This window comes from Uranotaenia lowii, chromosome 3 (genome assembly GCF_029784155.1).
Source record: "Uranotaenia lowii strain MFRU-FL chromosome 3, ASM2978415v1, whole genome shotgun sequence".
NCBI lineage: Eukaryota > Metazoa > Arthropoda > Insecta > Diptera > Culicidae > Uranotaenia > Uranotaenia lowii.
This window is the reverse complement of record NC_073693.1, coordinates 152,377,396-152,399,760: the sequence shown is the minus strand read 5'-3', so window position 1 is coordinate 152,399,760 and position 22,365 is coordinate 152,377,396. Positions and strand designations below refer to the sequence as shown.

The following is a 22,365-nucleotide window of genomic DNA, read 5'->3' as shown; positions in this document are numbered from 1 at the left end:
CTTTTTTAAGAATTGAGTATGTTAACGTTGAAATTTAGAAATTTTAGTTTGAAATTAAATTGATTTTTGCAAATATTCTTTATTTATAACATAACTTTGTCAAAAATCTAGCTATGTCAAAAAAAAATATTGCAAAATGATGGTAGAAAAGCCATTTTTTAAGCATGATATAAGATAAATAACAGTCACTGCAGGTTTACGCTCTAGAATCGTAAATAAAGGTATCTATTTTTAAGCGTTGTGACGTCACGAAAATTCTACTGTTTTTAAATTTATGGTTTACTGAAATTTCACATATTGTCGAAAATTGGAGATCTCTTCAAACTTTTTGAGTGCAATTTAATGCAATTTTTAGATTGAAAATCGGTTTAGCAGATTGTGATTTGCACCCGGGTAAAGAATGCGTTGTGACGTCACGAAAATTTATTAATTTTTTTTCGAAAACGTTCAAGACTTTTTACTTCAACACTATGATAGTATTTCTTCAAAACAAGTTGAACACAACAATGTGCTTCAATTAACGACTAATTTTTTTTTTACTTAAACTTAGTTGTTTTTAAACATTTCTATTAAAACATATAAAACAGCGCTTAAAAACGCTTGATTCAAGAATAAACAAACTATCAAACAAATGAAATCCTCATCGATTTTGTAGAATATTTGTGAATCATAAAGCAGGTAGTTATCTGTGATTTGAATAAAAATCTTGCAATAGATAAAGTTCTTCATATATCTATGTTAGAATGAAAAACACCGCTAGTAGCTTCTATTTCTTTCTGGCATTATGTTCAAACAAAATAAGTTCCATGAAATAAATGTAATGAGATTCAAAAATCTTTGAACATGGTAAACTTAACAGACTTACTGTTTTTAATAAAAAATTAATAAGATTTTCATAGAAAATTAATTAATAAAATTAATCAAATTATTTTAATAGAAAACTGCCCTTATTGAAATTCCCACCTCAAAGAATGTCACTAGAAAATCCAAATCGAACCCCGTGTTCACATAAAATCTCACAAAAGAGACTTTGAACTGAATGACAAAATTAAATAAATTCAAATATGTAATAGCACAAGGTCTCATGCTAAATTTGGGTATGATTATTCTAAGGAAAGGGGTTGCGCAATGCACCTGAAGTTTGTATGGAATTATGTAGATTTTGTTCGGCATGATAAAAAAACCGTTTTTCGTCAATAATTAAGGTCTTTATCAACCATTTTTTCTTTTAATTTAAGTATTTTAAAGCTTTGATTATGACAATATTTCATCTGAGGAACGCGTTTCGATCATAGAACAGCTATAACGTTCAAAATTAGCGTCGATTAACGATCATTCAGGTATTTTTTGTATTTGACCCATTAGAAGCTGTTTTTGAAACTCAAAAACCTTTGTAACCAAATCATTGTCGAAATGGGATCTTGAGATAAACTATTTGTCATAATGAAAGTTTTGTGAATGACTATAATTAAAAGAAATTAGCCGATAGGGACTTTAGAAATTGGTGCATTACTTGATTTTAATGTTCTTCCATACCCAATTTCTCATAATTCCATACAAATTTAAGGCTAATTGTGCCCTATATTTCCGTGGGCCAATCCCCAAATTTGGCACTGGACTTTGTGTTAGGCCTAGGATCTATTTAAGCTTGCAATTTATAAGATTTTCATTAGATGGCTGATTAAGGCACTCTAGTGTCGATTAACTATCTTTGAAAAGATCGAAGGCTTTGAAATTATCAGTTATTTTTCCTTTCCTTCGCAATTAAAGATTAAAAAGATTCAGAAACACATTTCAACGCTTTTACGTATAAATATTTCCTAGTTTTAGTTTTGTCCTAAATAATATTCTTATGATCGCACAAAAAAACTTCGAATAAATTGATGTGAGCAGTGTTGTAAATTATATCTGCTTATATGGGCCTTTGAGATTTAATTCCTTTTAATTTTTGGGAATAAATGGATCGATTTCATCACCAAATCACATTATTTATTAAGTTTTTAAGCATTTTAAGTAAATCAAGCATTCATTTTAAGATTATACTTTGATTTATTTCTTGTAGCCTACCATAAAATTTCGTGACGTCACAACGCTTTGCAAAATCGTGCGTTGTGACGTCACGAAACTGAATCGCTCTAAAACAAATTGAAATCAAAATCTGAAAAAATCAAAAACAGCGATTTGTTGGTTGTAATGAATCGATACTTTCCTGAAATTTTCATAAAACTTGATCAAATAGAAGAGCAGAAAATTGCGGCGTTGTAAAAAAAACTGAAAAGTGGGAAAAGAGGCGCGTTGTGACGTCACGATTCCTTTTGCTTATATTTTGTTAACTTTTTATTCTATACAAATACTTTTGGTTTCAAATTGCAGAGAATTGAATTTTGACCTTATAATGTACAATTTTTAACAATGTGCGATATGACCTGTAAAACTTACATACAATATACCAAAAAATTATTTTGCAAACGTTGTGACGTCACGCTGGAATGGGTCATATGTATTTCTGTATTCCTCTGATTTGTATGCAGCTCAAAATGAAATACCTAATAATTCTTTCCCAAGTAATCGTAATATTCCCGCAAGCTCTGTCTCCAATCATCATGCTATGAACGATGTTACTACAGAAGAAATTTTTCTTGCCATCAAAGGTAGTGCATCTCGAAAATCTCCAGGTAACGACGGCTTAGCCAAGGAATTTTATCAGAAAGCCTTTGATATTATTCACAGACAGCTTAATTTAGTTGTCAACGAAGCTTTGCACGGTAACATCGAAAAAAAGTTCACAGAAGGCATTATAGTACTATGTAAGAAGAAATCATCGGACGACACGATTAATGGCCCATATCACTGCTAAACTTCGATTACAAATTGCTGGCCCGAATTATAAAACAACGTTTGGGAAAATCATGGAGGAAAACAATCTGTTGAATGCCAATCAAAAATGCTCCAATATGAAGAGGAATATTTTTGAAGCGCTTGCCGCAATTAAGGGTCGGATAGCTGAATTAGTCTGCCGCCGAAGGTCAGCGAAGCTTGTCTCTTTTGATTTTGATCATGCTTTTGACAGGGTCAATAAATGTTATTTGTTGAATGTTATGCGTGAAATGTCTCTCCATCCGGGTTTGGTTTCCCTTCTTGATAAAATTATGTCTATGTCGTACTCCAGGCTCCTCATCAATGGAAATCTCTCACCAGAATTCCCTATCCAACGTTCCGTGCGACAAAGTGATCCTTTATGCATGCACATTTTTGTTCTTTACCCTCATCCACTCTTAGAAAAACTTCTCACTATATGCAATCACCTATTGGACCTTGGAGTAGCTTATGCAGACGACGTTTTCATCATAATCACGGACACCAACAAGATTTCCCTTATCAAGAATACGTTCCAAAGCTTTGACCAATGCTCCGGAGCAATATTGAATATCCCAAAAACCGTAGCAGTGGATCTTAGTCCCGAACAAAACAGAGCCTCGAATCCTAATTGGTTTAATCTACACGTCTCAATAAAAATCCTTGGGATTCATTTTTTCAACTCTCACAAAAAAAACCATCGACTTCAAGTGGGACCAACTGATAAGGAAAACTTCACGACTCATGTGGATGTATAAATCAAGATTACTTAGTCTCCATCAACGAGTGTTCCTTATCAATACTTTTATCTCAAAGCTCTGGTTCTTGGCAACCATATTGAGTATCCCGAGTAGTGCTGTAGCCTGTATCACATCTCAAATTGGGATTTTCTTATGGGATCGCTATCCAACAAGGGTCCCAATCCATCGACTTGCGCTACCAAAAAATCAAGGCGGGCTTAACCTTTGTCTTCCGATTTTTAAATGCAAATCTTTGCTTATCAGTGGATTTCTGCGCTGCCTGGAGTTTACTACTATTTCTGCTAATTTCTTAGATCAAATGACTAATCCCAAAATCGCCCAAGAATTTCCATATCTGCCATCAAATATTATCGAACATCCTCATTCAGCTTCTGTACATGAATACTTTCGAATGTCTCTTCAAACGCCAAAAATAGTAAACGAAAACCAGACAATGGATTGGAGAAGAGTTTGGAAAAACATCCAATGCCGAAAACTGTCTACCAAAGAAAGATCGCTGTACTACTGTTTAATCAACGGAAAAATACCTCATGCGGCTTTGATGTTCCGAACCAGAAGAGCAACCAGCCCAAACTGTCTTCAATGTCCAAATGCTGTAGAAGATATGGAGCATAAATTTACTACGTGTAGCAGAAGATCCGGAGTTTGGAGTCATCTTCAACATAAATTGGAAACATTTATGCAGCAAAGAATAAATGTCTCCATGTTCATGATCCCTGAGTTAAAGAAGGTCCCAAAACGGAAAAAAAGAAGAAGCTCTAAAATTATTTATTCTATACATAAATTTTGTGTTAGAGACCAATAATGTGTTAGATATTACTGCTCAAAATTCTTTCATAGAATGTAGTTTTGAATATCTTTAAGAAGTGTGCTAAATAAACATGTTTACAAAAAAAAATGTAGCACTTCTATTGCCGGACCCTGTAACTAAAATCAATCATATCAAAATTGGGGCAGAATGCCCACAAGACCACTTGTTTTACGTTCAAATTTTGAATGCTAATAACTTTTGAGAAAACCCGAATATAAAAAAAACGCCGTTCTTTTTATTTGCGGACTCCCAAATTACGATAACAATGCATAATTCTAACAAATTTCGTCTTTGTATTCGACTCGAAAAAGACATCCGCCGCCATGTTTGCCGCGATATCAGTCAAGAAATTAAATTTCGTTGCCTACCTGAAGACCTACCTAAAAGAATGTAGAAAAGTGTGTTTAGAAAAGCGAAATTTTCGATAAGTTTAGCAATAATAAATGATTTTTTGCCATCGTATGGTAAGTTCTCAAAAATACGATGAATATATAATTAAACATTTGATGTTTTAATTATTACATTTCGTATAATCATTGTTCTTTTCTCACCACCCTTTCCATATGATGCGTTCTGTCCACTTGTGTTGGCGTTCTGCACCGCGGTTTGTTTTCAGGCTGTTTAAGTTTTTTACAAAAATAAAATCAAAGTCGAGTTTTTATTATATTTTTTTTATGATAATTTGTAAATCTGATCCTTGAATCATCGTAAACATTAAATTTGGTTCTTAGATGATTGGTATTGCTGTAAATAGCGATTATTTTTTCGTTTATTTCGTTTACTAAAATCAACGAAAATTTCCTGCAATGATAACAATTTAATTACTTCAAATTCGTCGCAGTTCATGCGTAACTATGATCTGGGTTTGCATAACTGGAAATCATAAAACAATACAAATCATAAAATACCCACGCTTGTACTGCCGCGACGTCAACGACGACGCTTGGCGTCAAAAATATGAACTGGTAGCACATTCCTCCGTTTATCACTTCGACTTCACAATAAAAGGTGAGAAAAACATGGGGGTGTTTTGTTACTAACAGTAATTAGACTTAGACTAGCTTTGATCACTTGCTTCCACACATGTATGTAGGTACTCGACATCGAGCTACTGTACCGAGAAGTTATAATTTGCGTAACAACGTGTGATTTCTTAAGGTTATGAAAAATTTCACTGGATGTTCGAGTTTTTTCATATATTTTTTATAGCTGTTGTGGATATCTTTGTTAAGATCTATCGAATAAAACCAAACACCTGAGGAAAAGTCATCTTTCCAAAAGTATTTCCAAACCTTGGTGTACGAAAACTTGAACACGGTGCCTTTCTTTGAAGAAATCCAACACAAAATTTCGGCATCTTTGAAAATTTGCCTCATTGCTCACGTCTCACTTCCCATGCCTCACGGCGCACTTCTCATATTTTATTTCCCACTCCTCGCGTCTCGCTTCTCGTCTTATTTAAAACATCTTTCATTTTAATTTCATTTTTCTCGTTTCACATCTGACATACTACGCCAGATACTTTTATAGCTATTGCTAGTAATATTTTTCAACTTGATACTTTTGAATTAATTTTGATACATTTATGCTTAAAAGTGTGAAAGTTTTTATTTTATCTAGAATTATTGTAAGAATGATTTCGAACAAAAAAAACATAAAAAAGATTTCGCAAGCCTCGGATGGATTTTTTCCTTCAAGATAGAGGAAAGTTTCTTTTAAAATGTAGCTATTTTTTTGAGATTTTTTTTTCAAAGATCTGAAAAAAACCGTGTTACAACGTTAAATCCAAATTTTACTTTTTCGGTTAATTTCCGGTGAAACTGCTCAGTTCAACCCCCATGAATTTATAGCGGGAGTATATGAAGACGATATGAGTGACGTACCACGGTTTTTTTCGCCATGCATGACAAAATTTTAATTGCAGATTTTTGTTAAAGTTCAATTGTGGTTTTTCAGTTCCATCATGATCCATTTCTCAACCTTAACCTCAGCTAATGTTTCGATCAAAATTGAACCTTATGACAAATTGCGTCATTTTTCATGATCCAAGCTTAGGGGTCGCAGCTGAATCGCTTTCCGTCCCAGTTAATTTCGATCGTAGCTGAGCATACTTGGCTTATTAATTTCAATTTTCCATCCGATCATCCAAAAGTTCAAGCGAACGCCAGCCAGGGATCGCGATTTGAAACTCGTGACGCGTCGTCGCCGCTATTTAGAAGTAGAAGTACTTTTTGACATGCATTAAGTTGACATTGAATTGCTGTGGCTAAGTCGTGCCAGTGTTTATTGGTTGAACTAATCTAAGCCACTGAACTGAAGATGGTGGACTGTTAGTTGGGCAAATTTTCCAACTAGGCTCTTAGCTGCTGCTCACTTGTTTTTTTTATACTTAAGATAAATGATATTCAGCTTCTTTTTTCTATTTCTCTTAGCGTAAAAAAAACCGTGCGAATTTGATTATTAATTGTTTGGCTGTTTTTTGTTTCCATTAACCTTTCTTAGAAGAGTAAACATGTCCGTCGCGATTCGATGCTAACAATAACGAACAGAAATTATCATACAATGTTTTTAGTGTTTTAGTCTAAAATAGTCGAAATAATCCGGCACATGATTGATTGGCAAGGTTAAATTTGGTATAGTACGCAGTTTGCTTCAACCTGCCTCCCTAAAATCTTTTTTTTTCAACTGAAGCGTTATTTTAACGTTCGATGGCCTGAAGAAAATATTAAATTTACCAAATATTAAATTTATCAAACCGATATCCGATAAAAATCCAACCTAAAAATTGAGCAAATTCTTAAGGAAAAAGTATCAAATCAATCATCCTGAGCCCACATTACATCTTAATTTAAAAATTCATTCTCTGTCAGCAATACTCAGTGAAATGCGCAAACTGTAGATAATTATTTGCCATATAATCTAAAGTGTATAAGCTTATGTCTTACTCAATCTCCACCTCCAGATAGCCGTGCTAGCTTTAGCCAAAGTTCTTGACAGATATGTTACTGCAAACTGAGATTGTTGGCTGGAAGATAAATGTGTTAAAACATGACCATTTTACGGCGGGAAATTATTTCTACGACTTGCACTACAGCACGGTGTGTGCAGTTAAGGCTGCCAGCTAATCGTTATTTGAGCGTTGTTGTTCGCTCACGTTCGTTCTTTACTATTGCAGAATAGAATTCGAAAGTTCAACGTTGGTTGTCTGGGCGGTGGCGCGGTGGGCGATCTTTTAATCCATTTATGAATGGGCCCAGTGGCGCTAAGTCGATTTGTTGGTGAGCGAATTTTATGCTGCTAGGAAACTGTGGTTATCCAAAGATTATGTTGTGGAGTTGTGTTTACCATACGTTTTTGGACCACATCAAATAAATTTGACAGCAAACTCCGTTGGAAAACTTGAACTTTTCCTTTTCATAAGCTTCCAATTCTAATAAGTAATGAGAGTGTTACATAATTTAATCGGCCTTATCGGTGAAAAGTGATGTCCTTTTTATTTAATATGAACATCTTATGATAATGAAATTTTATATACGGATATAGAAAGTTAGAAGAAATGAATGATGGTTAAAATGAGCCGGTAGAATTTATTTAAAGCATTGTCATTACAAACACTCATAATATTTTCTCCTGACGTCGGGACGATTTCGTTCTGTATATTCAACAGCTGTAATTACAGGACGATTAAACAAAAAACAAATAATAAATCATACTCACGATAACACAATCACAACATAAAAAAATATAAATTTCACATTTCCTCAAACTTCTTTTGCATTGGCCGCACCAAGGCCGTGCGAACGGGGGGGGGGGGTGTTTAGAGGTTTAACCCCCCCCCCCCCATGACGATTTTTTCCAAGTAAAATTTTAACTGAAGTGTCGGAAAATTACTTGATTTTGAAAGGTGTTAAAAAAAGTGTTTACGAGCAAGTCAGAAATTTGGCTCGCCTCCGGCGGAATTTAATCTTAAATTACCCTAGGCTTCAGACATTTCAAATTACCACACTATATGACGTGCACGAATTGAAACTAATTTTTAATTGTAAATTTAGATTTGTAATTCAATCAAACTTTTATATAGAAACTCTAAACTTTACATACAAAACCCCTACCTCGTCAAAAGAATGGGTTTTTATTAAGAAGTGTGACTAAACAAGAACAGAGTTTTAAACTTCAAAAACAATTCATCGAATTTTAATATCGACAAGTTGGCAACCATAAAACATGCGTTTACTTCTCACGATAATCAACAGAATTAGCAAAAAAAAATTTAAATCTTATATCCTCTACCTTATTAGTAAAAATTTTGATTTAAAAAATATCGTTTATGTCATTAACAATGATATGCTGATATGAAATATTCTTCAAGAAACAAATTTCAGTCTTACCTTTAATAAGTGTTTTTTGTCCTACTAAATGCTCAATATCACATAAGTTTTTAATAAATTACACTTGGCCACAAAATTTCCATTTTTTTTATCAGCTGTTGTTATTGTAACAACTTTTCAAAATAGGCTAAAATATTTCAAGGAAGTTCTGCAATTTTTTGAACAAAACTTGAAAACAAAAACATAACATTTCAAAACAAAAGTAAAATTAATTATCAAATATCATCAAGACTTCAAGTAATTTCGAGTTCTGCGAAAAAAGTTCTAAAAGTTTTCTGTTTTTTAATTTTCCTCATTTAACGAGTTTTGGAAGAAGTTTTAAACCAAATTTAATGTTAGATACTTTTTATAGCAGGCCTGTAAAACTGGGGGTTTGCGGGCCGCATGCGGCCCGCGTTGAGCCTTCTTAAATTCTCACAAAAACACCACTGATTTTTATGTAAAATATTACTGCAAAAAAACTTAAGCTGAATGTACCGATATAACTGATTTCGGCTGCGGCCCTCTACGTCATAGAAAATTTTTAATGCGGCCCGCACACCTGAACGAGTTTGACATGCTTGTTTTATAGCATAAATCTGGTCCTTTTGCAGGTTCCAACATATTTTTGAGAATGAAATTAAGTTTTTTTTTTAAAATTTCTGCAGTAATATCAAAAATACTTGTAATGGTGTATTCCCTAATTTAAAAAAACGGTTGATTTTTACTGTTTTAGATCATGCATAGTCATCATCATCATAATTATTCCTTTATTGAATAAAGTATAAATGTAAGTTTAATAGTTAATCTGTTACCAATGAATGAGATCACATAATAATAACACATTTTAAAACTCCATATAATAAAAACAAAATGTGATAGCCCATATTTAACAAAAGATTTGAGTTCAGTACGTTTGAATCTACCAAATGAATCATTAAAACATAAGCACAAAATGCTGTTCTTTTGAATTAGTTATTAAATTCTTTAAACAAGTTTTTATAATTGTAAGAAATGTTTATTTGAAAAAAGATCCTTCTTTAATATTCAAAAACTTATCTATTTCATCTTCATATTTTGTTTAAATTTTCAGATAAATATACCCAATGTTATAGTACAGATTTTTCAGTTTTAAAAAAATGATCGAATTTTAAAGTCAAGCTATTTAAATTTTTAGAAATATTTTCGATAAGTTTATGTATGTTTTTCAACTCTGAATTTCTGTGTTTTAGAAATATGAACCTTTAACTTTTTACCAATAAAAAATCGCGATTATTAAATTTTTTTCAAATTCTAACACTACAGCGGAACTTTTTAATCAACCCTTCATGAAAATGAAAATGAACAAAAGAAATGTAAATGAGCATGAATAATAATCACTATTGTTATTATTTTCCTAACAACCATGGTTAATTTTTTAACCTGATCTGACATTTATTTTAGTATTCAGATTTTTTTTTAAATCTGTGTTATGGATAAATGTATTTCAAATTTGAAAACTAGGTTGCTTGGAAATCATTTTGACGAAAATTTGTAGTTCAGAATTAGGTTTATCATTTTGCAAAATTTATCAATGGTTTACCAAATATATCATTGATTTGATACTTTCATTTAGGTTTATTTTGGAATTTTTTATTTATTTTATCAGTGAAATTTATAATATTTGGAGATAGTGTGATAATCATGAGTGAGAAAATTATGTTAGAAATCCATTTCCTTTTTCATTGTGTATTTTTGTGTCCGCAACAAACGAAGCGCAGACATTACATTTGACCATCACCTCGTCCTTGATGAGATACTACTGTGAGTCGCGCGTGTCCAATGGCGCGAGGAGAAAATCGGGTGTCGATACAACGTTCGCTGGTTGGAGAATCCAGAAGTAAAAAGGGCGTTGAACAGCTAGAATCCCAAGCCTCGGAACTGCCGACAGACGGAACAGTCGAAGAACAGTGGTGTGGAATCAAGAATGCCTTTAAATATCACGACGAGCCATGGTACTCTCGGTAAAGTTTGTGGAAGAAGAAGTGAATGGATGTCGAATGAAACTTGGAGGATGGTCAATGATCGGAGAATGGCAAAGTCGGAATTGCGTAGGCATGTACCAGGTCAGCCAAAGCAGCTTCCCACTTATGATATGCGGAGCTGGTAAAGGCAGTTAAACGAGCTTGTAGACGAGACAAGAGAGCCCGGACAAACTCCCTAGCCAAAAAGGGAGAGAGAGCCGCCGTCAATGGAGGTCAGTTATTGACCGATCGAACAGATCAGCTCAAACGATGGACTGAGAACTTCGAACAATTCTTCCGAGTCAAGAATAGCGATGGCCAACAGAACCCGCAGCTCGTAACGCCAACAGTAAGACGCATTAATGGCGTAAACTCGGAAGCGCTCTCGCTGGCTGAAATAAAAGCGGCACTCAAAAACATGACATCTGGGATTGCATTCCTGCTGAAATTTTGAAAACCGACCCTGCATTGTCTGCACAGATGTTGCACCGACTTTTCGCTGACATCTGGGATACTGCAACATTCCCGGCCGACTGGATGCAGGGTATCCTTGTAAAGGTCCCGAAGAAAGGAGACCTAACCGAGTGTGGTAACTGGCGTGGCATAACTTTGATCTGTACAACCCTCAAAGTACTCTGCAAAGTGATCCTGAACAGGATCCAGGAGAAAATCGACGCTACCCTCCGAAGGCAACAAGCTGGATTCCGATCCGCACGATCATGTGTGGACCACATCACAACGCTACGAATCATACTAGAACAAATCAACGAATTTCAGGACTCTCTTCTGCTGGTGTTCGTCGATTTCGAAAAAGCATTCGCCCGACTTAACTATGAAAACATCTGGGCGGCTCTAAGGCGACGAGGGGTTCCAGAGAAACTAGTCCATCTCATCGAAGCACAATACGAGGCATTTTCGTGCAAGGTCTTGCACGACGGTGTCTTGTCTGAACCAATCCCGGTAACTGCTGGAGTGAGACAAGGATGTATTTGATCACCGCTACTTTTTCTAATCGTAATGGATGAGATTCTGACTGGATTGATCGACTGTGCACCGAACCGAGGATTGCCGTGGAATCCTTCAGCAATGGAGCAACTGAACGACCTTGACTGTGCTGACGATATTGGTTTGCTCGCCCAAACACAACCGGATATGCAGAGTAAACTCGACGACCTCACCGAAAGCTCTCAGGCAGCTGGTCTCAAAATCAGTGTCGGAAAGACCAAGTCGATGGAAATCTACACAGAAAGTCGTTCCAATTTTGTGGTAGCTGGACAACAGATTGAGAAAGTGTAGTGCTTCCAGTATCTCGGTAGCCAGATTACGACTGATGGTGGTACCAAGAAGAACATCGAACCCGAACCAGAAAAGCCCGATTTGCGTTTGCGAGTCTTCGAAACATCTGGCGCTCACGCCAGATCTCTCTACGAACTAAGATCCGAATCTTCAACTCAAACGTCAAATCTGTATTGTTGTACGGGTGTGAAACTTGATGCACATACGCGTTAACGACGCGTAAACTGCAAGTATTTGTAAACCTCTGCCTGAGTAATATCATCCGCGCTTGGTGGCCTGGAAACTGGATCTCGAATGAGGAACGGTGTCATCAAAGGGCGCTAGAAATCGAGATTCGGGAACGAAAGTGGAGATGGATTAGGCACACGCTGCGGAAAGATGAAAACGAGATTTGCAGAGAGGCGCTAGATTGAAATCCAGAAGGACATCGAAGAAGATGCAGACCCAGGAACTCGTGGCGGCGAAGCCTAGCCGCTGAAATCCGAACTGTCAACGAGAATCTTGACTGGGACCAGGTGAAGACGTTGGCTTCGGATCGTCAACAGTGAAGGTCTTTTACTACGGCCCTCTGCACCGGAGGATCGGCGCGGGATCATTAAGTAAGTAAGTAAGTAAGTAGCTTTTGATCCCATCAATAGAACTTTTCAAAAACTTCAGACATGTTAACTTTATATTTCAACAATCACTCTGCAAAATTTCAATAAAACACGTTGCATTGTTTCTGAGATATTGCTGTTTGAATGGTAAAAAAGTCCAATTTTTGTAGAATTATTCTATCTCTGGCCACACAATCTTCAGAAAGCTCAAATTTCGTGATATAATAGTGTGATAGTTATTCTATCTTACGCAGAATATTTGATCAAAAAATATTTTAAGAGAACAAAGTTATGGAAGTTCAAAGTCAAAATGACAAAGGGCGAGCTTCTAATTTCTATACAATTATGAACGGTACTGTACAGTCCCCCAACAATCATTAGTCACTTAACGTATCTTTTCACCACAAAATGCTCGTTTATTCGGGTGTTAGTTGACCAAATATCAAGCTTTGCATGTATTTCAGTCATTAAATGCTTCCTTTTCGAGTTCAAATGTGTTTTTATTTTCAGTTTTGTTAAAAAATAACATGATTTACCGAAACAATCAGCGTTTTTCAAAACCACAATTATGGGTCAAAACTGTAGCCCGTAACAATTATAAGTCAAGTTGCTCACAATTATTAGTCACATAGAAGTCCATGACAACAACCGAATATCATCATGAAAATCATTACGTTTCTGGCAAACATTCAGGGGCATTCTTTAATAGCATAAATTGAAGGGGCATTTGGGTTGAGCTATAGCAACCAAGAAATGTTTTGCTTTGCTAGCATAAAAGTGACCCATGATTGTGTGAAATTTGGTAGATATTGTAACAATCATGGGTCAATTTTATTTTGCAAATTATTTTGAAATTTCGCGTTTTATTCGCTCAGTTTCATTTGGAAAACGTAAATTCAACCGTTTTGCTTATATGAGATCTAATTATTTTGATGGAAGTTTTCAAATACCCGCATAAGTGGCTTAACGGTTTATGATATCAACCTTATAACATTGGAAATTTTCGCGATAGTTCAACAGATAATTATTATTTTATGACAAAAACAATTCAAGCAGCAGTTTTACTGTTATCAAACGCACATATAATATTTTAAATGCATTTTGATGATATTATCGATAAACTAAAAATAAAAGTATGAAAAAAATATCTTTTAGTTCAGTAGATATCAGCAGTACAAATGGCCGGTGACTAATAATTGTGTGTGACCCATGATTGTGGGGGGACTGTATATGTTTTTTTCGAATTAACTGATACCGGGAATTTCGGGAAATAATCAATAAACACTCGAATAACTACTGGATAAGAAATATATTCAAACGAACAAAATGAAACTTAACTCGAAAGTTCGAACGGGAAGAAATTTATTTTTATTTAACGATGATACGGAACAGAACAATTATGACAAAAACGAGTGTGTTCTGCTGGACGGCTTTTACTATCTATTGGTACGATCCGCAATGTTGGATGCTGCCATATGCTCTAAATTTTGATGAGATACAGTTGCGTTCAAAAAAGAATAAAATCACGTGAAGCTGCGCACCCACTTCCAACTTTGACAAGCTGTTATTTCTCTCCCGGTTGATATTTTTTCATGAAATTATCACACAATCTAGTTCATATATCCAACTAACGCTCTACAAAATCTGAAGTCTTTACAATGACTGGAAACAAATATACAACTATTCCCGTAAAAAAGGGAAATTTGGAACTGTTCACTAAATTTGCATTATCTTTGAAAAGTTTCATTGAAAATTCTTGAAATTTGGTCCCAAGATATGAAAATGTTTGATCTAGTACCAGACCAAGTTTCGTCAAAATCGATGAATGCGATCAAAAATGGTGGAAGAAAATAAGGTTCATTATCACCCAACAGACGATTTCATTCTTTTTTGGACGGATGTTCGTATGTAAAACATCGAAATCCATGTATTCCTGGGTTTTTCTTCCACAAAAAAAAAAAAATTATCACATAAAATGTTGTGAATTGATATGAACTTCATTCCTTCTTTTATTTAGAAATAGAAATTGTTTGAAATAGTTTTACTTTGAAATTCAGTAAATTTATTTGAAAATTTAAACAAAATATGAGGCAAAAATAATAAGTTTTTTAACATTTTTAAATTTATTTTTTTTCAATAAACTTGATTAACAATTTAAAATACTTATAAATACAATTTAATTGATAACTCAAAGGAAAAGCATTTTGGTGTCTATGATTGAATGATTGATTTGATAGATTCAAGAGCGCTGAACTTGTTTTGTTTGTAAAATTTTGTCGATGACCTTGTAGTTTGGTGATATGGAGTTTATAAGCTTTAAAAGGTAACAGTTTTAGGTGAAAACTATCTGATGAAATAACAAATCTACGTTAAAGAAAAATCTGATTATGAATTTTTTATTATTTATTAAATTCAATTAATAAATAATATTTTAAAGATGAGGATGCATGATCTAAAAATGTTTAATTCTTCAGTTTTTCAAAATTTGGAAAGATAACATTACAAGTATTTCTGACATTACTTAATTTAGAAGTTTAGAAAAAAATTGAAATCATTTAACAAAATTCGTTCAAACCTGCAAAACGATTAGTTGTTTGGTTTAAAAATATCTTAAATTCAATTTGATTTAAAATATCATTCATCGCTTTTGAATGTGATGTTGAGCATTTACAAAAACAAGAAACACAAAATAAAATTGATACTGAAATTGGTTTTTAGGAATATTTCATATCAGCACGATGTTTTGTAAATAAAAATTTTTAGTTATAAAGTAGAGGATACTAGAATTTACATTTTGTTTTGTTATTTCTGATGACCATCATGAGGAATGATGGCTTCCAACTTGTTAATGTATAAAATAAATATTCGATGAATTAATTTCTATGTTGAAATGGTTCGTTTCCTACTCTGAATTTATTTCGTTACATTTCTTAATAAAAACCCATTCTTAAGACGAGGTAATGTTTTTAAATGTCTAGTTTAGTGTTTCAATGCAAAATGTTGATTGAATTGCAAATCGAAATTTACAATTAAAAATAAGTTCGAATTCGTGAACGGCATATGGGTATTTTCGTAAAAATAAATGTCTCAAAGTCTAGGGTGAATTAAGACTAATTTCCGCACGGCCTTGACTTCAACTATAGTTATTTCTCTCAATACTTATTATTATACTCGAGTTACAGTGATTTACAGCATTTCAAAGTTAATAGGAAGCTGCTAGTAGTTTTAACAGAGCATTCATAACTCTTTTAAAAACAATTTAGTAAAAGCTTCATTAGCATTTTTAAAACTACCTGAAAATAAAAGATCGAAACAAGATAAGCATTTTTCATGACTTTAATAAAACCGTCACAAAACGAGCTGCACAAAAAATGCGATAATATAACCATAATAAAACTTCTAAATGCTAGTTGGCTAAATATGTGTAACTTTGGACTGGCTTTGAGTTCAATTCTCACTAGGGTAAATGATCTTGAGCGGAACTAATTGGCTCAATTCGACGCAACTCGGAACAGTTGATCAAGCGGTATGAGTTTGGGTTATACCCGAACAAATTTTTTTTCAGTTCAGCGGATAGATCTTGGTTTCTACTTTCTAATGATGATTTTTAGAATATTTAAGAGTAAATCCTAATAACTCTAGAGCTGTTTTACTGAAGTAAGAATTCTGATCTTGAGCGGAACCACGTCGATCTTGAGCGGAACTAAAATATGATCTTGAGCGGAACCAGTTTCTTGTGTCTATATCTTTAATAGCTTTTATTCCTAATACATGTGTAACTGTGAAAACTTCAATTAAATTTCATCTTTGGAGATTTTAAAGTTCAAAAATTAATGTTTTTACGTAAAAAAAAGAAACTTAGAGTTTCCAAAGTTGTTCTCAAAATATCTGTTCATATATATTTCTTGCTTAAAAAAAGTCAAATTTTCACTTTGATTCACTGTATCCTATTTTGAAAGAATCGATTCTCTAAACTCAAATTTTAGTTTTTTTATCTCACAAATTAAATTCGTTAGTATATTTCATTGATTTTTGGAATGTGCGTGTTTAGGGTCATATTGCCCCGAAAAAACTTTTGAAGGTAACGACAAAGTGAGTAATACAAAAGAAAATTCCTTTAATTACAGATTATGCAAAACAAAATGTACATGGCTCTAAATCAATGATTTTTAGAAAAAAAAATCTGATTTTTATTATTCCTTCCTTTAATTTTATTGGAAACTCATGATAAATTGGGTCAGTTTTATATTTTAGTTGGGAAAAATTAATTTACGTTGAAAATCTTTTCATAATTTTTCTTTTATATTTTAGTTGGGGAAAATCAGTTAACGTTGACAATCTTTTCATACTTTTCTAATTCAAAGTAAGAAACTTAAAATTTTATATTGACCAAAAAAAATACAATTATGGAACTCCATTCGGAATTCTAAAATTCTGTGAACTCTGTAAATATTTCAAAATCTAGGTTTCTGTGACACAGATGCTGTGATAAAAGTTTCCTAATTTTCGAAGGTGATGGAAAGTATTAGAGAAACATGAGGTATCAAATAATGAAAGAACACAAGCCGTAAATATCATGAAATTTTCGAAAAAGATACAAAGGCTCACCGGCAGGACTTGAACCCGCAATCTCCGGTACAAAGTTGTACCATAAGAGTGGTCATAAGAGTGGCGTTGAAAAGTTTCCTCAATATTCTGTGAAATAACATACTTTTCAGTGATTTCGGCAACTTTGCTCTAAGCAACTCATTCATAGAATAAAGTATATAATAAATTTCAGTTTCTTATGAATCACGTTAATATTTATTTATATTAAAAATTTATGGAAACATTAATTATTTAGCTCAACTGATAAAACAAGTATTTCTCAAACCGATTTCTAGTTCAAGCTCAAGTGTAAAGTCAAACACAAGGGAATCGGATAGGTTTTTAATACCATGCCACCAATTGAATCGTGGAGTTTTATAAAATAGCTAACCCGGTGTGCTTTGCTACACTTTGTAAAACTGAAGGAATGTGTGTAAAACAATTTGAATTTTTTGTTTATAAGATATCGTTTTCAATTGGAATGTGAACATCTAAAACAACCTCTTTAAAAGAAAGCTACTTCTTAAAGTACGAAAAGTAATGGCAATGAAGATTGATTCTTATTCTGAAATAATGACTTAACTTTATTGGCTTCATTAGTTCTCCAATTATGCCAAAAATATGTATGAAAGCCTTCCTCCTTCTTCCCGTCGTCACTCTAAAAGAAAGAATCAAAAACACATTTCTTGTACCCCAAGAAATTAAACTTTTTGTGTGCCTATTTTGGTACGCTGTATAGATACCAATTAATTAGTTTTTGTTCTATTTGAGCTTAATCTTTTCTGTCCCTAAAGCTGATGTTATAAGAGAAATACAAAGGTGTTGCATACATTCAGGGGTAAAAAACCGCGTGTGAGACATAAGGCATAAGGCAGCGCACCTAGCGGTATATTTCGGAAGCTAGTAGTTCCGCTCAAGATCAAAGATGGTTCCACTCAAGATCATATTTTACTTTTAAAAACTACGCCATTATTCGATATTTTGATAGAAAACTTGTAACAAAAACCCGAATTATGCTTTTTTATGAGTTTTTCTACCAATTTATTCGTTGAGAATCAGTTTTCAACGGTCAAGGATGACATAAATTGACGTTCAAAGTCAGCGTAGATTGATGCAAACTGCAGCAGAAATGGGTATGTTTTTAAATCTTCTAATATCATTATTTCAGTTAATAAATTTAAGCAAAAATGTCAATGCTTGTATGAAAAGATCTTGAAAAAGTGTTTTTTCAACAATTTGATAAGATTCATAAACAATCATTGCCTAGATCTTAGGAAAAGTAAATGGTTCCGCTCAAGATCAGATTTTGACTAGTTCCGTTCAAGATCATTTACCCTATATTTTTTTTGGGATCAACCCTTCAAAGGGATAAAAATCCCATTTAATTTTTTTTTGTTTCGATTATAGTCGTTTTACCATCTTTATGGCATTCGCGACTTTATCAACGTTGCAGTTGGCGGATCGTTATTGAAAAATTCGATGTTTACTCTTAGGCTCGAACTCGCAGACATCGGCTCAGGAGACAACAGACTTGCCAACTGAGCTATATCACAAGCCCAATCCCATTTAATGTTTTTTTGTTTCGCTTAAATGTAGTGGCCATGCAACATTTTGTTTGGGAGCTCTAGTCTTTATGCTTTTCCAATCATATCATCTTTGACACAGTGCACTTTTCAGCGCATTTTCAGCACAGGGATTTGCTTCTTTGGTTGTAGTTGGCAATTGGCACACAGAACAGCTACCGGAGGGGTGGAAGGAGGGGGTTATTTTGCCCATCTACAAGAAGGGCGACAAATTGAACTGTGAGAACTTAATAGCTAAATGTCCTAAATGCCGCCTACAAAGTGCTGTCCCGGATCCAACTACGCCGCCTAACGCCACAAGCAAACAGATTCGTAGGGAGTCGACGGACCAGATCTTAAGATTACGGAAAATCCTCCAAAAATGCCGTGAATACCAAGTCTCTACGCACCATCTTTTCATCGACTTCAAAGCCGCATACGACACGATCGACCTTGACGAGCTAAGGAAAATTATGGACGACGATTTAAAAAAAAAATTAAAGAATCAAAAAAAATGAAATTTTCAAGTCGTCTCCCTTGAAGATACTTTCAGAGTGACGCTTATGAACTTCAATAGTATTATTCATTATAGATTCATTTAGCAAAAGGGCAACATGCATAGGATGATTAATTCCACAGCAAATGTATTTTTTTGTTTTTTTTTCTTCAGAAAGTCGTTTGACTGTCAAAAGAATGCTTGGAAAATCGATCAATAAGTGTTGGTTACATTTTTGTGAATTCACAAAAGTATATGAAAGGTGTTCAACGATATTTGTCAACAATTGCCAGTCACATTATTCTACTGTTTTGCATACCATCTACTACATGCATTGAGAGGCCCATTTTTGCATTAAAAAGCCGTTATTACTTCTGGCTTAACGAGTCTCTCAAAAATTCGATCGAAACGTTGCTTATAAGTAGATACCTACTTACCTACTCACTTTTCCGCATCGTTGCAAGAGCCTTAAGCCATTGATTTCTGGTGGCAAACTGCCGCTTATTAAATTAGTAAGAGTCAATTAAATCCCATTCCGATCGGGGGTGGTAAAGATTGAGTTAAGCTCAGCTACTTAGTTGAATTTTGTCTGGCAGGGCTGCCAGGGAAAAGATGCTGACAAGGTAAAATTTTCAACTTGTAAAAACTTTGTGAAAAGAAACATTCCAATGATTTTGAAACTTTATCTGTTGATTTGCCAAACTTTGAACTTTGAAAACGTGCAGAAAGTGTGCAGATTTGAGTATGTAATTTATATGATAATTTTATTTTCAAATTTTGCAACCCTGCCAACCTAATCTGATCCGTAAACCGTTTTCAGGTTCGATCATATTTATTTTGAATTTTTCTACGCTTTATGTAATCTCCCGCGCGGGTCTTTCTTTTCAACTGAACTGAAACTAACCACCCACAAGCGGAGGCGGGCTCAGAGTAACAGCTGCTGTCTGGTACCGAAAATTGGCCCCCCAAAAGAGCCGGCAACCAAATTGTCGATCCATTTCTCCCAACGCAGACGAGCCATCATAGTCTATTGTCTAATTTCTTACCTATAAAAACTTGTACTAGTGCCGTTAATTATATCATTCCATCGAGAGTCATCAAACGTCAAACATCAGCTCGTTTTTTCGGTTGTGGTGCAGCAGCAGCATAAAATAGTTTATTTCAACCATGCTGAGAGTGAGTGGAATAACAATTTTACGCCTAAATGGATTCGGTGTGCGGGGTTGTAAAAGTTCTATTCCTATTTTTCTTCTTGTTATTGCAGTTCTTCAGTTTCGTCGCTCTGGCAGTCGTTGCAGTCTCCAGCTATCGGGTGCACACCGGACATCATCACGAGGAGCATCACCACGTGGAACCGCAGGCACATCACAAGATGGAAGCTCATCACGAACCGGAACATCACCATCACGAGGATCATCACATTGAAGTGCCCCACGATTACTTCGCCCATGCCAAGTACAAGTACGATTACGGCGTTGAGGATCCTCATACCGGAAATCATCACTCGCACTGGGAAGAACGAGATGGCGATGTTGTGAAGGGAGCTTACACCCTGTTCGATTCCGACGGAAGCACCCGGATTGTGGAGTACACTGCCGATCCGCTTCATGGATTCAAGGCAGTGGTCAAGAAGATCCAACACAAGCAGCTGGAGACTCACGAGCATGAGCACGAACATCACGGACATCACGGTCATCACCATGAGCCGGAACTGAAGATGCACCACGGCCATCACGAGCATATGGTTCACCACCATCACGTGCACGAGCACGATCACGAGCATAAACACCACGAATAGATACCTAGACGGAGGAAGAAAGGGGGAGAGGAGGTAATCTGATGCGTGGGAGTGATGCTGCGTGACTGACTGAGGCACCCACATAATTGTAGCCAAAAGACTTGTTAGCTAGTAAGTGCATTGTTAAGTTTGATACTCAACCGAATAGTAACGAAGCAAATATAATTAACTTTCCGAAGTTTTTTTTTTTCGAAAATGTTTTTGATTTCAAAGTAGATTGACAAAAAACGAAACGATGAATTCTGTATTCTACACTCCGTCAATCAGTTTCGATCAGTTTAAAACTGCAACTTGCAACTATACCCTGACAGTTGACTGTAAACATGACGCTTAGCAATTCACAATGAGTCATTCGCCTGACTGAAGTTTGAATATCTGCAAAGAGAATTCTAATAAATTTCATGAAAAGCTTGTCGATGTGTGAAAATCAAGTTATTGAACATAACTGATTTTTTTTTTAATTCAATTCTTTTGTCAAATTACCTCCAATCACCTTCATTTTTCACCTTTAGAAATTTTGTTTGAAAAATCGAAAATCAATCGTTTGGAGAAAAATCCGTCACTGACAACTGATAAGGTTGGGTCATGTTTTCAGGAATCATAGAAAGACGTTTCTGAGCCTTTGATATTAATGATTTGAATACATTTAACATTTCCAAACATTTCAGCATGCACGTTGAAAAATATCAATTTGTGTTTTGGCTTAAATTCCTTCCAATGAAGAGTTAATCACCGATAGTTTATTTTGCAAATTTAATGTAGGCCCGGGAAAAAATATCAACACAACTCTGTCGAAAATATGACAAATGTGATAATAATATGACAAAATTTTGACCAGAATGACTAAATTTTGCAAAAATATAATAACTCTGGTAAACAATTGACAAAAATATGACAAATATAACAGAAATATGACAAAATATTGGCAGAAAATTCAAAAATATGACAAGGGTGTTAAAAATAAGATAATATATAACAATTGACAATATCATGATAAAAAATTGTGATAAAAATGAAACATATTTATGATATAATTGAACAAATATGACAAATTATGATTAAAATAAGACAAAACATTTGATAAAAATATGACAAATGTCATTTTTAGGATTGTTGTTATTTTTAAACAAATTTTTCATAAGTTTGTCAGACTTTTTTTCATTTTATTGTTTACTAGCTGACCCGGTAAACTTCGTTTTACCCGTTACTTAATAAATCGTTGGAAAGTGTTT

At 34.4% G+C, this 22,365-nt stretch overlaps 1 protein-coding gene across 1 annotated transcript; it reads left to right on the top strand.

The window, feature by feature from the left end:
* The first annotated feature begins 20,419 nt into the window (after positions 1-20,419).
* Positions 20,420-21,321, top strand: LOC129754090 (histidine-rich glycoprotein-like). The gene is made up of 2 exons (XM_055749957.1): positions 20,420-20,511; positions 20,600-21,321. The coding sequence occupies exons 1-2, from the start codon at positions 20,503-20,505 to the stop codon at positions 21,131-21,133; spliced, it is 543 nt and encodes a 180-aa protein (XP_055605932.1). The 5' UTR covers positions 20,420-20,502; the 3' UTR covers positions 21,134-21,321.
* The last annotated feature ends 1,044 nt before the right edge of the window (positions 21,322-22,365 follow it).